Here is a 13,265-nt window from a genome sequence, read left to right as displayed (position 1 = left end):
CCAACCCCTCCTTGTTGGAGAGAACAAGGTCCAGCATGGTACCTCTCCTTGTTGGCTCCTCTACCACTTGGAAAAGGAAGTGATCATCAACACATTCTAGGAACCTCCAATTTTGGTAGGTGTCGCTATCTGGAGGAACAGCCATCTGCAGGTGAAATCCAGAGGTTTGTGGGGTCAGGCTTGCATTTTCCCCTGCCCGCTGAGCTCCAGCAGGGCAATGGCCCAGGACAGCCACCTTGCTCCCAAATTGGAGGAGCTGAAGCAGCATCATTTAGCAGCTTTGTCAGGAGCAACACCATGTATTTAAAGCTGTCTGCTGGGGCTTTGTTCCGGCAAGCAGCTCATGTTTGAAAGCTCTGAGATGTTCCTGGTGCTCTCTCTGACGTCCTCGGATGAGACATGGCAGGCCCTGCAAACACATGTGATGTAGCTCCTGAAGATGTGCCACGGGGGCATCCATCCTCCTTAGCAGCTGTGTATTGATTTATCCCAAATGACATCCTTAATGAGATCCTGGATGGGCCATGGCTTGGAGGTCCCAGTAAACTCTCCTTGCTCATGCAGGTGTTGGGCCTCATTTGATCCCCCTCTTTCAGGATGCAGGTTGAAGGGACAAAGAGGGTCCCTGGCTGGTCATGAGCCCCCCAAACTGCAGTTTGGATTGCAACTCCTTTGGTTTTGTTACTGACCTCCAAAAAGAAGCATTTGACTTGGGCTTGATTTCTGTGGTGGGTAGTGATTCTCATGTGGCAGAAAAACTATTTGAAGTGTAGAGTTAGCAAACCAGTAATTAGACATGCAGAAAACCACTCTGTGGAATAGAAGATGGAAAAGAAGCAACAATCTGTACAATTTTCTTGTAAAACTGTAGCAGGGGGACCTTGGCCCGTCCTCCCTATTGGAGCATCTTCGGTTGTGCCTGATCCTCATGTCCTCATGAGAGGTGGGAGCTCAGTGCAGCAACTCAATGCAGCAGAGAGCTCACTGAGCTTCCAGAGACTGAGGAATTCAAAATGTTTAGTCTGACTTCTAAGAAACCTTTGATTGATTCAAAGTTGTAACCTAGATGTTTCTTGTTATCCACTTTTTTCTTCTATCCTATTCCTTTATTTTTTTTGTTCTTAGCTCTTTCTCCCTTTTTTTGGGGGGGGGATATTCAGTGAAATATAGATAAGCCTTGCTCTGTCTTTGATGTCTTTTGATTTTTCTTCCTTTTGCTGATGTTGCTGCATGAATTTTGCAGAAGGTCATACATCAGAAAAGGAGCAGACTGTTAAGTGCAGCTGTGTGGCCTGGGAGGGAGAGCAAGCCGTGGAGGAGCATCCCAGGAGCCATGGCTCCATCCTCATCTCCACCACCCTGTCCCAGGGCACTGCCTTGCTGCCTCCCTTTTCTCGTCTATGAAAGTCAATGTCATGAGCACAGTGGGATCTGCAGGGCAGAGTGAGGTGACCCAATCAGCTTCACCCTGTTTCCAGCAGCAGCCAGGCTTACAGAGCCCATTCTGATCCCTTCTCTCACCTTTTGACCTGTTTCAGCCAAATTGGGTACAAGGGAAGGGGCTTCCATCTGAACATGAGGAACAACTTCTTCACTTTGAGGATGACAGAGTGCTGGAATAGGCTTGCCAGAGAGGTTGTGGAGTGTCCTCTGGAGATACCCAAAACCCACCTGGACATGATCCTGTGCAACCTGCTCTAGCTGATCCTGCTAAAGCAGGGGTGTTGGCCTAGATGATCTGTAGAGGTCACTTCCTACCCTACCGTTCTATGGTTCTGTGATTCAAAGGTAATTCTGTAAGTATCATTAAAAATGAGTGGCTAGGAAGATGGGCATTTGGACAGTGGCGTGTTTGACTCTAACTTCTGATCCTATCTGCAGTGGGATGTAGCAAGCCACCAATCATAGCCAAAGTACTCTGCAGGAGGATGATTCTGAGGGGAAGTAGAAGGGAATTTTGAAGGAATATGTGGAAATAATAGAAAATATTCGGTGTAATCCAGTTTAAAGGCTAGTCAGCACAAATCTGTAGAAAACCAGGCATCATTTCTTCCACTGCTCATCTGCTTGTTTATTATTAAAAGGGAGAAGGAAAAAAAGAAGCAGAAGAGGCAATATTGGCTCTGAGGTGGTAATGCTTTGCGGAATGGTGATGACAATGTTGGTGATCACAGGTTAGAGGGAAATGGCACTGTGTCATCCTGACCGAGGCAGAGACGTAAGCCTGTGGGCAGCCCTGTTCCTCTTTCACAGAGCTGAGCAGCGATGCTCTATTTCCCAGGGATGCACTGGGAGCTTAAAGGCACCCTTGAAATTCAGCCAGATGCTCTAGTGCTTCACCAAATAGGAGCAAATGTGTGGGATCATCCAGTCCATCCCCCCTGGCATGGGCCGGCACATCTTTAAGTTCCCCATTTAATACACTTCTACAAAAATCAATGCAGGTCTCACCCACTCTGCAAATCTCTACTTTCCATCCTGCTCTGGTTTGCAAACCCCAGTGCCTCCACCACCCCATCCCAAGGACTCCTCGATTATAAAAGATGAGTTTTCAGTCAGGACTGGAAGTGCTATGAGTGCAGAGCCCATCTGATCAGGAAGAATAGCAAATTGGAGTCAAGAATTAGTGAGAAAAAGCATCTTGTCAAATAGGAAAGTGTGACTTTTTTTTTTCCTTTCAATTAATGAAACTGTTTTGACAACTAAATTCCCCTCCTTCCTTCCACTCACTCCTGATGAGCACAGGTAGATACTAAAGCAGCTGGTGTAGTTTTTCTTTGTGGTTGTTCTGACTGATGTTGACATCAGATCCTTTTAAAAATATGTTTTACACAATTCTTGCATTTGGGAGCTTTCAAAATCACTTTGACATAAGAATCATGCTTAAAAATGGATTTATTTATTTTTTTAATTCTGTAGGGAGTGAAGTGCACAAATCAGGGCTTGATGAGAATATGAACAGGGTCACAGGAAGGGAACCTGTTTAAAAGGTATCTAAAGGGCTTCTGTGACCTTTGCTAGCTACGTCTGTCAATATTGAGTAAAAAGTGGTGTTTTAAGGAAATTTTTGTTCCAGAAAAGACTTTATAGGCCTCCATAGATCTGCTGCAGTTTCTTTGAACCCACCCACTTTGAAAGTGTTGATTTGCATTAACTCTTCTTTCTGCCTTTACTTTTACAACCAAGGCAGGCCCTATAGCTTTATTTAGAAATTACCCATCATTAGTAACCACAATCATTTAGTAGACATATTTACAAGGTAAGTGACAGTGGGAAGTAATTAAGTTTAATATAAATCACACTCAATTTCAAATCTGCAGACTTCAAAATAATAATTATTAGAAACTGCAGCTTCTATAAAAAGGTGCAGTATTTATAGTAGGATCTTCTTTCTTTTCCAGCTAAACACATTGAGTCTAGTGGAGATTAAAATCCCCTGTCTGTTCATCTTATTTGTTTCAAAGCCATTTTTTTCCTGTGGCACACTTCATTGTGAATTACCCACTGCTTTTATTCTTTGTGGGGAGATTTTTGACTCTTGGTTGATGATGGTGGGAGGAAGAGTTCAGTGTTGTCCAAAATGGCCTTGTAAATGCACATATCTTGAGCTGTGGCTCTTCTGCTAAATCTGTGTTTTATAGATCAGTGCCTAACGATGTGTGCTTTTTCACAGGTGTCATGCAGCTGACAGGTCTACTGGTGGAGCTGATGGTCACAGCCAGCGTGGAGATTCTTCATTAAACAAAACAGAGTAAAATAATCAAGAAAGGTTAGAGCTGTTTGTGAGATCTAGTGAGTTGACTGCTCACCCTGTCAAAAAAAGTCATCATTTGGGACGACAGGCCACTGCCAGCAGCTGCCATGGCTAGCAAAAGAAAGTCAACGACTCCCTGTATGGTCCGAACTTCTGAAGTCATGGAGCAGGAAGGCGCCGAGGGCACAGAGGCCCCTAAAGAGAAGGGGGCTGGCACACCACAGCAGGACTCTCAAAAAAGTTGGCCTTCAGAAAGCTCAGTCAAAGACTGTGAAGTGGTTGAGGCAAAGCCCCCAGCTGAAAATCAGTCTAAGAAACCCCAGGGTGGTTATGAGTGTAAATACTGCCCTTACTCAACACAAAACTTAAATGAATTTACAGAGCATGTTGACACTCAGCATCCAAACGTCATTCTGAACCCCCTGTACGTCTGTGCTGAATGCAACTTCACAACCAAAAAATATGATTCTTTATCTGACCACAACACAAAATACCACCCAGGAGAGACTAACTTTAAACTGAAATTAATTAAACGCAATAATCAGACTGTTCTAGAACAGTCCATTGAAACCACTGTTAATGATGTCACTGTTGCAAGCGGTAGGCTAGAAAATGCGGAGTGTGATGATTCACTTCATGGGGGAATTAGTGCAAGTAAAATGCCAGCGATGAAACTGGGAAAGCCTAAAGGGGAAACCAAGAAGGGTCCCAAAAAGCCAGAAGAGGGAGTTACGGAAAATCACGTGGATGGCGCTCTTCCCCGCATCATAACTGAAGCCACTGAAGCTATTGCTTGTATAAATGGAGACCTTCTCCATGATGTGTTAGCCCATGTTATGCCCTCTGTACAGCTGCCACCAAATATTAACCTTGTCCCCAAAGTCCCGGTACCTCTGAACAGTACCAAATACAACTCTGCACTGGACACTAATGCCACCATGATCAACTCCTTTAATAAGTTTCCTTACCCAACGCAAGCAGAGTTGTCATGGTTGACAGCTGCATCAAAACATCCAGAAGAACAAATCCGAATCTGGTTTGCTACGCAACGTTTGAAGCACGGTATAAGTTGGTCTCCTGAAGAAGTAGAGGAGGCAAGAAAGAAGATGTTCAATGGTACTATCCAGGCAGTTCCCCAGACCATCACTGTCCTGCCAGCTCCTTTGACGACTGCAAAAATGCCACAGCCCATCATCCAAACAGCTTTGCCTTGTCAGATACTGGGCCAGACCGGTCTGGTTTTGACTCCTGTGTCAAATGGTTCAACTGTTTCCTGCTCACCAATTACGCTTGCTGTTGCCCCAAACCAGGGGCAAAAGAGGACGGTACAGAACTTATCAAGTGCCCCAGAGGCCAAGCGTCCTCATGTAGTTCAGGTGCCTGAGATTCCTGCCAAGATGACTGCTGTACCACTGACGCCAGCCAGTGAGCGAAAAAAGACAAAGGAGCAGATAGCAGAGCTGAAGGCCAGTTTCATGGCAAGCCAGTTTCCCGACGATGCAGAAGTCTACCGGCTGATAGAGGCAACGGGTCTCTCTAGGAGCGAGATCAAGAAGTGGTTCAGTGACCACAGGTACAGAAGTCAAAGGGGTGTTGTGCACATCCCTGGTGATGCTTTAGGGAAAGATCAAATGGCACCTTCAGCTGGTCGACATGGCCGTTCATTTCACCCATACGCAGATTTTACTCCCCAGAGATTCAAAGAGAAAACCCAAGAGCAGCTTAGGGCCCTTGAAGAAAGTTTCCTCAGATGCTCTTTTCCTACTCAAGGAGAATTGGACAGGCTTCGAGTGGAGACTAAGCTGAGTAGGAGGGAGATAGATTCATGGTTCTCTGAGCGGAGAAAGATAAGGGACAGCATGGAGCAAGCTGTCTTGGACTCAATGGGATCATACAGAAAAGTTAAAGAACAAGGAACTCCCAATGGTGCAATAAGCCAGGCAGAACTGCTGAGTAGCTCTCAGCTCCCTGGTGCTTTATCTGGGTCCTCCACCACATTTAAGAAAACACAAGAGCAGATTCATCTACTGAAAAGCACATTTGCAAGGACCCAGTGGCCATCACCCCAGGAGTATGACCAGTTAGCATCTCAGACTGGGCTCACAAGAACTGAAATAGTTCGCTGGTTCAAAGAAAACCGGTCTTCACTAAGAACAGGGTCGCTTAAATGGATTGACCAGTACCAGCAGCAGTACGCTGTTGATGGTCATAATGAGCAAAGCCAGAAAAAGGGATCAAAACACACTGAGAGTCCAAAGAATGGTAATGAGGTGTCTCGGCAGCATTACCAGGAGCATAAAAAACTGAATGAAGAAAATGGGGGGAAACTAGTGGTGAGAGCAAAAAGAGACTGTGAACCACTGAAAGACTCTTTGTTGGGGAATCAAGCGGAGCGTACGGACAGGTTGGAGTGCAACAGCCATGACGGCCACGGCAGCGAGGAGAACGAAGAGCCAGCCGAGGTCAACTGGGTGGAGGTGACGGTGGGCGAGGATGACGCTGCATCAGACTGTACGGACAGTTGGAGCCATACGGCACCCGAAGGCCAGGCAGAGCTGGCGGACTTTGACTCTGAAAGTGTATCTGGAGACAATTCCCACGTATAGACAGGTAATGCTGATGGTGCCCTGTTTCTCTGAGCCTGCCTCTGTCTGGGTGTGCTTCCAGCATCCTGTAGTCCATCTTCAGTATAAATCCCTGGAGCCCATCCCTGCTGGATCCTTGTGCCTGCTGGATGTCTGAACAAAAGGGAGACCCATCCTGCTTGTAAATTAAAGCAACTGCATGGTGGGGGAGGGTTAGTGCCGTTTGTCTTGTTTCTTGTCTCCTGGTGGGTCAAGTCGTGGATAAGGGTGATTTTTTTTTTAATTTTTATTTCTTTTTTTTTTTTTGCATTAAGTGAATTAAACCTTAAAGTTTCTGTTTCTGCCTTTAAGCGACCTGTGTAACCTCTGCAATGCTTGATGTAAAACATACTAGCTGAGCCAAGCAAAGAAATAGTAAACACCACTAGTTGCTAATATCCCCCTTGCTAACAGATCATTGATCTCCCCTGAATAGAGGCTGTGCCTGTTTTTGCACCTTCCTTCGCAGCATCCTGCCCTGCTCAGAATAAAAGGTTACTGGGGGAAGGGCCCAGGACAGAGATGCTTCTTTTTTACAACAGCAAGCAAAAAAAAAAAAAAAAAAAAAAAAAGAAAAAGTTGTGGGGACTCAAGTGTTTCATGCAAATGTGTGCTCTTCCTCTTGCAAGTGAGAACTATCTCCAACCTTGCTTTGTTCTGCTTGCTCACTCTAGAGGCTTAGGAAATGCCCCAGACTAAGCTGTGTGGGTGTTTTAGCAGCTCTTCTTCACAGGATCTTGAACTTAAAAGCAAGCTGCAGGGCCTTTCTTTAAGGGGGTTTTATACAATCTTTCACAATGTGAAAGGACGTGTTATTTGGAGACCTGAAGCCTGGTTTTGATCGCAGTTGCACAGGTATAAATCTGGAGCAAGCACCATCAGCATTTCTTGACTTGCATGTTGAATTGAGTTCACTGGAGCCTGTAACATTTCATGCTCAGTATAACCGAGTCTGTCTCTCCCAAACTGGAGTCTCCTTAAGCTATAATTTATCCCACAGAAAGCTCAGCACCCTGCAGTAACAACTGCAGTGAGAGAACACCTATTTTAGGAAGAGTTAGTAGTTTTCTGGTGTCTAACAGGGATAATATGTTTCAGCATTTCTTTTTTAAATATTAAAAAATAAAATACAAAAGCCAGGACTAATAGAAGTCCTTCTACACTTGCACTGAGACTTTTACTATTGCAGATGGCAGTACTTGAACCACTGTGTGTTGTGCAGAGGTGCAGTTTTCCTTAGCAGGCCCTGCTGGTTAGCCTAGAGCCCTCCACCTTCTCTTTGTGCAACACTTGTCCAAAAGTCTCTTGGACGTTTTCTCGGAGTTGAAAAGAGAAACCCTATAGTGGTTTTATTTTGAACTACAAATTGTATCAGCTATTTTTCAGAAGTGTTACCACAGCATCTGTATGACAAAGTATCTTAAAGCTCCAGACTGCGATGCAAGGCACTGTCCTGCAGTATGCTTGCAGAAGTTGGTAATTAGGGGTGTGAGGAGCAGGTTGTGTTACCTCTGTGGAAAAGGCAGAGACTAAAGGAGGAAGGACATGGGAACATCAGCCAGAGGCACACTGGGGTGCCACTATTGTACAGCCACATAAGAAAGCAGAGCCGGGATCTGATCTGCCTTTTAAAATCAAATGTGTGATGAATAAATGCATTGTGGGATTTGGGGGGGGGGGGGCGGGTGTTGCAGTTGTTATTCCAGATCATTTCTCCCTTCCAGCTATAAATGTTCATACTGAGGGGAGGGAGCAGACCAGGGACTAGGAGAGGGAATGGGGAGGAGTGCAGGAGAAGGGGGTGTTGCCTGGAACTGTTATTTCTTACAGACCTCTTGTAGTATGAAACCAAGTTCTGCAGCAGCCCTCTTCCAGCAGCATAGGCTCGGTGCTTGCATTTTTGTACGTGAGCAGTGTAGGGTACGTTGGGGTGAACCTCCTGCCTTGGTGCCCTGGGCCAGGTGCTGGCTGTAAAGCTCTAGGGCTGCGGAGGTACTCAAGTGTTATCAGAGGAGAATTTTAATAAGAACTTTGATCTCAGTTAAACTTTTGCTGGGTTATCCTTTTGATGAGGAGCTTTCCGGTGGCTGGCTGTAAAACACACCTACTGAGAAGAGATGCACTAGAGCAGGGCTTCTGCTGCAGGAAGATCAGAGAACCATTTTGTCCTCTGTTGTTTGCCTGCTTCTCAGCATGCTGGCCTGGGGACTTCACAAAAGCCCGAAGTCTTTCTCTCTTTCATTTTCCTTTGTTCTCTTTCTGTAAGTTTCAGCCCAGAAACACAAGTGTCTGCTCTCCAGTGCCTGCATGAAGGCATTGTCACAGGCATTGTGACACTAAAGCTGGAAACTTTACCCCACACTGATTGGACCTGTGGAAAAATCCCAGCTACTGACTCCTTTTTCCTTCAGGATAAGCTTTCACTTTTACCTTTGTGTAAGCCTATCTTAATTTTTAACTAAATCTTTGGTGTTAAATTAACAAGGCGTTATCTTAGGTGACATCCAGGGTATGACTGAAAAGCAAAGACTGCATAAGACCTGATGGAGAGCTTGTTTCTGCCTGTTGTCATATAAAAGTCTGATTTTTTCCTGACATCATACTGCTCAGTACCTTAGCCAGGGGTGTGTCACTGCCCTAGCCGCACATAAGAGATGGACTGAAGAGCTGATAAGGGACTTCTCCTCTTGACTTCCACTGCTGAACCCTACATTGAGCAGAAACATGCTCCTTTGATATTCAAGGTGTTGCTGTTTTCTCAGCTCGATGTATGTAGTTTAAAGTGAATGTTTCTCAGTGATCGATTTCCATACTCATGTTGTTGGCTGAATTTGTGTGTGGCTTCCATAAAACCTGAGCTCTTCCAGATCATCTCAGTCACTCTCTGCTCTGGTGTGCAGCTTTAGGAGTTTCTGAAAGTATTAGGGAGTATTTGTGTTACAGCCCAGACAGACCTTATGCCTTAGAAAATTGAGGTTTTCAAAACTGATCCGTGTTTGCCGGATTCTGCTGCCGCTGTAGCTAGTGGGAGTTGCACGGGCACCTGGCCTTTGCAAAAGCAGGATTCACAGAAATATTATTCACGGACTAAGAAAAGGCTCTGTTACTAAGTCCATATCTGAAGCTTTTGGCAAAATTGGATTTATTCCCCAGAGCAGTCAGGTTTCCTGAGCAATCAGTCTGGGAGACCTGTCCCTGTAGGGTACCGGGGCCTTCAAGATGTTGAGTGGCTGCTGTAGGGTGCACTAAAAATGCTCCAGATGCTGCGTAATGAAGCCTCTTGTAATGAGGCCCAACTGCTCTATCAAGGGCACTTTAGCTCCCTTTCCATCAATAGAGATATTCCTGCTTCCCAACAGCACGGGGCAAAATTAGGTCTGTTGTCCCCATTTGCGCAAGCCTGACAAACGGAAACTGATCCTAAATTAAATACAGCAAATTGCAGCTCAGGCATGAGAGTGGGACCAGAGCATGCCAGAGTGGTTGGCAGCTACCGCTGGCTTTCTTCACAGCGTTGTCTCCCTGCAGGGTTTTCCCAAGATCAGTATTTCCTCAGCCCAGAGCTTTTATTTTTTTCTCAGAAACATACAGTTTTTCCCTGCCACCACCAACTCTGCTGTAAACTTTCTTTTTTAGAGTTGTCTCATGACCTCCATTTTAAGCCCAAACCCTGCAAGTTGTAGGCACCAAAGTCCATGGCTCACGGTGGGATCAAGGTAGGTGGGCACCCCGGAAGATGCATGCCCTGGCTCTTGATGGCTGTGACCACTGCTCTGTGGAGATGTGCCGAAAGGAAACCGTGTCTGGGAGTTGCACATCAGAGAAAAAAAAAAAAAAAGTCTGAAGGAAGTTATTACCCCTTGCTTGTGCTGTATGCATTGTACTGGGCATCAGAGGTGGTCTGGGTCCTCTTGGTGTCTCCAACCTCTTTTGCAACACTCTGGGAGCTGAGATCACTTGTTTGCTGGTGACTCAGTGCATTCCTCGAACGTGTCCGAAACTGGTAAAAGTGTACAGTGCTGAGGTTTCCCTCCCTTTCTGTTCAAGTTCTTATTTTTCTTGTGGTTTGGGGTTTCATCCATAAAGCTAGCTATAGTGCCCGTTACTGGTGTTGGGTGCCATCCTGAAGTCGGTGTGGTTTTTGCAGAACTTGGGTCCTCCTAAAGCATTTCAGGGAGTGAGGCTGAAGGCCAGAGGACTTGCCATTTCCCCTGAAAGCAGTGAGGCGTGTCAGAGACCCAAGCTGTAATGCAGTGAAGGACTTCAGAGCGGGAGACAAAACCCAGTGCAGCAATTAAAATTTTCCAATGAGTTAGGAGGAGCAGGGAGCTGTTTGAGAAAAGGTCACAAGGACGGGAAGGACTTTTGCCTTTGGCGTTGGTGCAAACCTGTGTCCTTTGCCTGGGCTCAACTGCATTGCTTTCTGCGTTGCAAATGCCAGACAGAGCTCATCGCTTTTGTGGGAAGTAACAGGCCTGGTAGCAATGTTCACAAAGGGTATGAAATAACGGGTTAAGTTCAGGTTTTGGTAAGCCCTGCTGCAGGATGGGTGAGGAGGATGGTGCAGGAAACCTGCCTCGTGCTGCTGCATGCGGTTCCAGCCTGAGTGGGTGCTTGCACTTCTTGCACATTTACACCGAATGGGGAAAAACATGCTGAACATAATCCATGTTGTAAAGCCCTTGCTCTGTGCTGGGAACTGGGGATACGTGTAGGCGGGTGAGCTTTTGAAGGTTGGGGGTTTTTTTGCGTTATTTTTTAATCTCTGGTCCGTGGTGCAGCCTTTACGTAGGTGGAGGAGTCATAGCGGAGCCAAGGAGCTGCTCTGCAGAGCACAGGCACATGCAATTTTTTCCATTGTCTTGCAGTTTGTATAATTATTTCCTAAAATCACCAAAAAAAACCAAAAAGTAATGAGAGGATTTGCAGGGGAAGACAGACCTGAAGTCTTGCCTTTAGCACCATCTGTCCTGTGGTCACAAAGTAGCTGCCCCAACCCATGTGCACATCGTCTTTGAGCCGGTGTGAGGATCTGCCCGAGGTGTATAGTAGTGAGTCGAGGCTGGGCTGTATGTCCCTGTTAGAAATCTATAGGGGGTTATTAGCTGGGTGTTATATATAACAAAATGTGGTACCCTAGTGCAGCATCAGGCTGTGATAGGGGTAGGCTTCAGGGTACACTTAATACAAAATACAGCATTACTGCATGTGCAGGGTTGTAAACTGGACTCTGTGTTAGTTGACAAATTGTTGTTCATAGCACCTTCAAAAATAATACGCTGCTTTTATAATTTTTGCAGGGGTACTCCTCAGCTGCACTGTCCTGACATTGAAGGGGAAATGCTGCCTGAAAATAGAAGAAAACTCTATTTTCCTGCCTGGGGTGAGATAGCGTGTTGCGACTCCAAGTCTCAAACCGCGCTTGCGGAGGCACAGTGAGAAATACTCTCATGGAGCATCATCATGGAATCGTTTATAGTGCCAAAGTCCTACTACTGCATTAAAAAAGAAAAGAAAGAAAGAAAGAAGGGTCCTTGTACATAGGTTTCTCCTTAGCTTCTCTCCCACCCACTTACCTGCCCAGCCTCTTCCTCTAGTGGAACAGATTTGTACAACGTGGAAATTTTGTTAACTTTTTAATAGGTGCAAGTTATTCTTGCATATAATGCCATTGCAAAATTTGGGGGAGGGCAGTGTCTTTCGTGGGCGAGGAAGAGGAGATTTTTTTTTTTCCCTGGAGCATTTTAAGACAGTTGCAATCTTTTGCAGATCAACATCTGAGCCCAGCTCCCCACCTTGGTTTACATTTCAGCCCACTTAAATGCGTTACGGGGCTGGGGAGGGTTGTTCTGGAGTGGCTGGGGTTTGGTTTTTTTCTTGTTGTTTTGACTTTTTTGTTTTGTTTTATGGCCACCTGCTACCGGTTGAAATATTTAAATCTCTGCTTTTCCGTGCTCCTACAAGGCAAGTCTTCTCTGCTCTTGTACTTCACTTTTCACAAGCCAGCCCCAGCTGTGGGTATTTGAAGATTTGGCTAGAATGCCTTTTTTTGTTGCTTGGTTTTTGGTTTTTTTTTAGCACTTTTTGTTTAAACATGCAGTACAACCCCCAGAGGGGTTGGAGCAAGGAAATTAAGATGCTTCATAATCCAAACTCGTTTGTGTTTCTTCAGCTGGTACAACGATGGACACTGTAACCAACAGTCTGCCTTCCAGCTTTAGATGTTGTAGCGCACAACAGAAATTTCTGACTAATCCTTGCCACTAAATTTTTAGATTCTTAGGTTCCCGAGTGCACTTTTTTCAAATACTGCTAATTTGGATTTTTGTGGGGGTGTCTGGCCCTGCACGTGTGAGGAGGAGGAGGGGGGAGAGCAGGAGTGTGGGTGCGCAGTCGAGTGGGTGCGAGAGCCGTCCAGTGCGTTCCTCTGGCGAGCTGGGTTCGGAAAACTTATCCACCTTTCCGTATGCTGCACAAATACGATGCTTGGGAGTTTGAATAAATCCAACTTTTCTAACTTGTTGCTCATTTGTTGTAACTCAATAAAACAAAGGCTAAACATTTTGGTAACCTTTTTCTTGTCTCATTTATTTATTTCCATTTAAAACCCACACTCGGCCCCCACCAGCTCTCCTTGGTGCGCAAGAGCTCAGCATCTTTAGAGCTGCAATTAGAGTTTTAGCTGGTTTTGCAGTAATCGGCTTGGCAAACGCTAACCAGATTAAAGTGAACTGGGTGAACTACTGATGTTTATTTCCCCAGTTTTACGCAGCTCTTTCCCGCATGAGGGGTTCAGATAGCGCCTGGGAGTGAGGATTGGGGGGGGCACCTTTATTTGGGTTGCAATTGCAACCTGAATGAATGAAGAGAAGAAAGAAAGAAACTGT

At 45.6% G+C, this 13,265-nt stretch overlaps 1 protein-coding gene across 7 annotated transcripts in view; it reads left to right on the top strand.

Moving 5' to 3' along the window:
- The window catches only part of ZHX2 (zinc fingers and homeoboxes 2), an 80,202-nt gene extending 67,254 nt beyond the window's left edge, over positions 1-12,948 (top strand). For 6 of the 7 annotated variants that reach the window (XM_075743408.1, XM_075743406.1, XM_075743407.1 and 3 more), the window contains 2 exons: positions 3,674-6,364; positions 11,679-12,948. In XM_075743408.1, coding sequence (XP_075599523.1) covers positions 3,862-6,360 — 2,499 coding nt within the window. In that variant the 5' untranslated portion in view covers positions 3,674-3,861 and the 3' untranslated portion in view covers positions 6,361-6,364; positions 11,679-12,948. Of the gene's footprint in view, positions 1-2,919; positions 2,991-3,673; positions 6,365-11,678 lie in introns of all 7 variants that reach the window. The other variant, XM_075743403.1, reaches the window with a different exon arrangement.
- Positions 12,949-13,265: the final 317 nt, after the last annotated feature.

Source organism: Balearica regulorum, chromosome 2 (genome assembly GCF_011004875.1).
Source record: "Balearica regulorum gibbericeps isolate bBalReg1 chromosome 2, bBalReg1.pri, whole genome shotgun sequence".
NCBI lineage: Eukaryota > Metazoa > Chordata > Aves > Gruiformes > Gruidae > Balearica > Balearica regulorum.
Note: the sequence above shows the minus strand (reverse complement) of the source record. Positions and strands in the feature narration are given on the sequence as shown.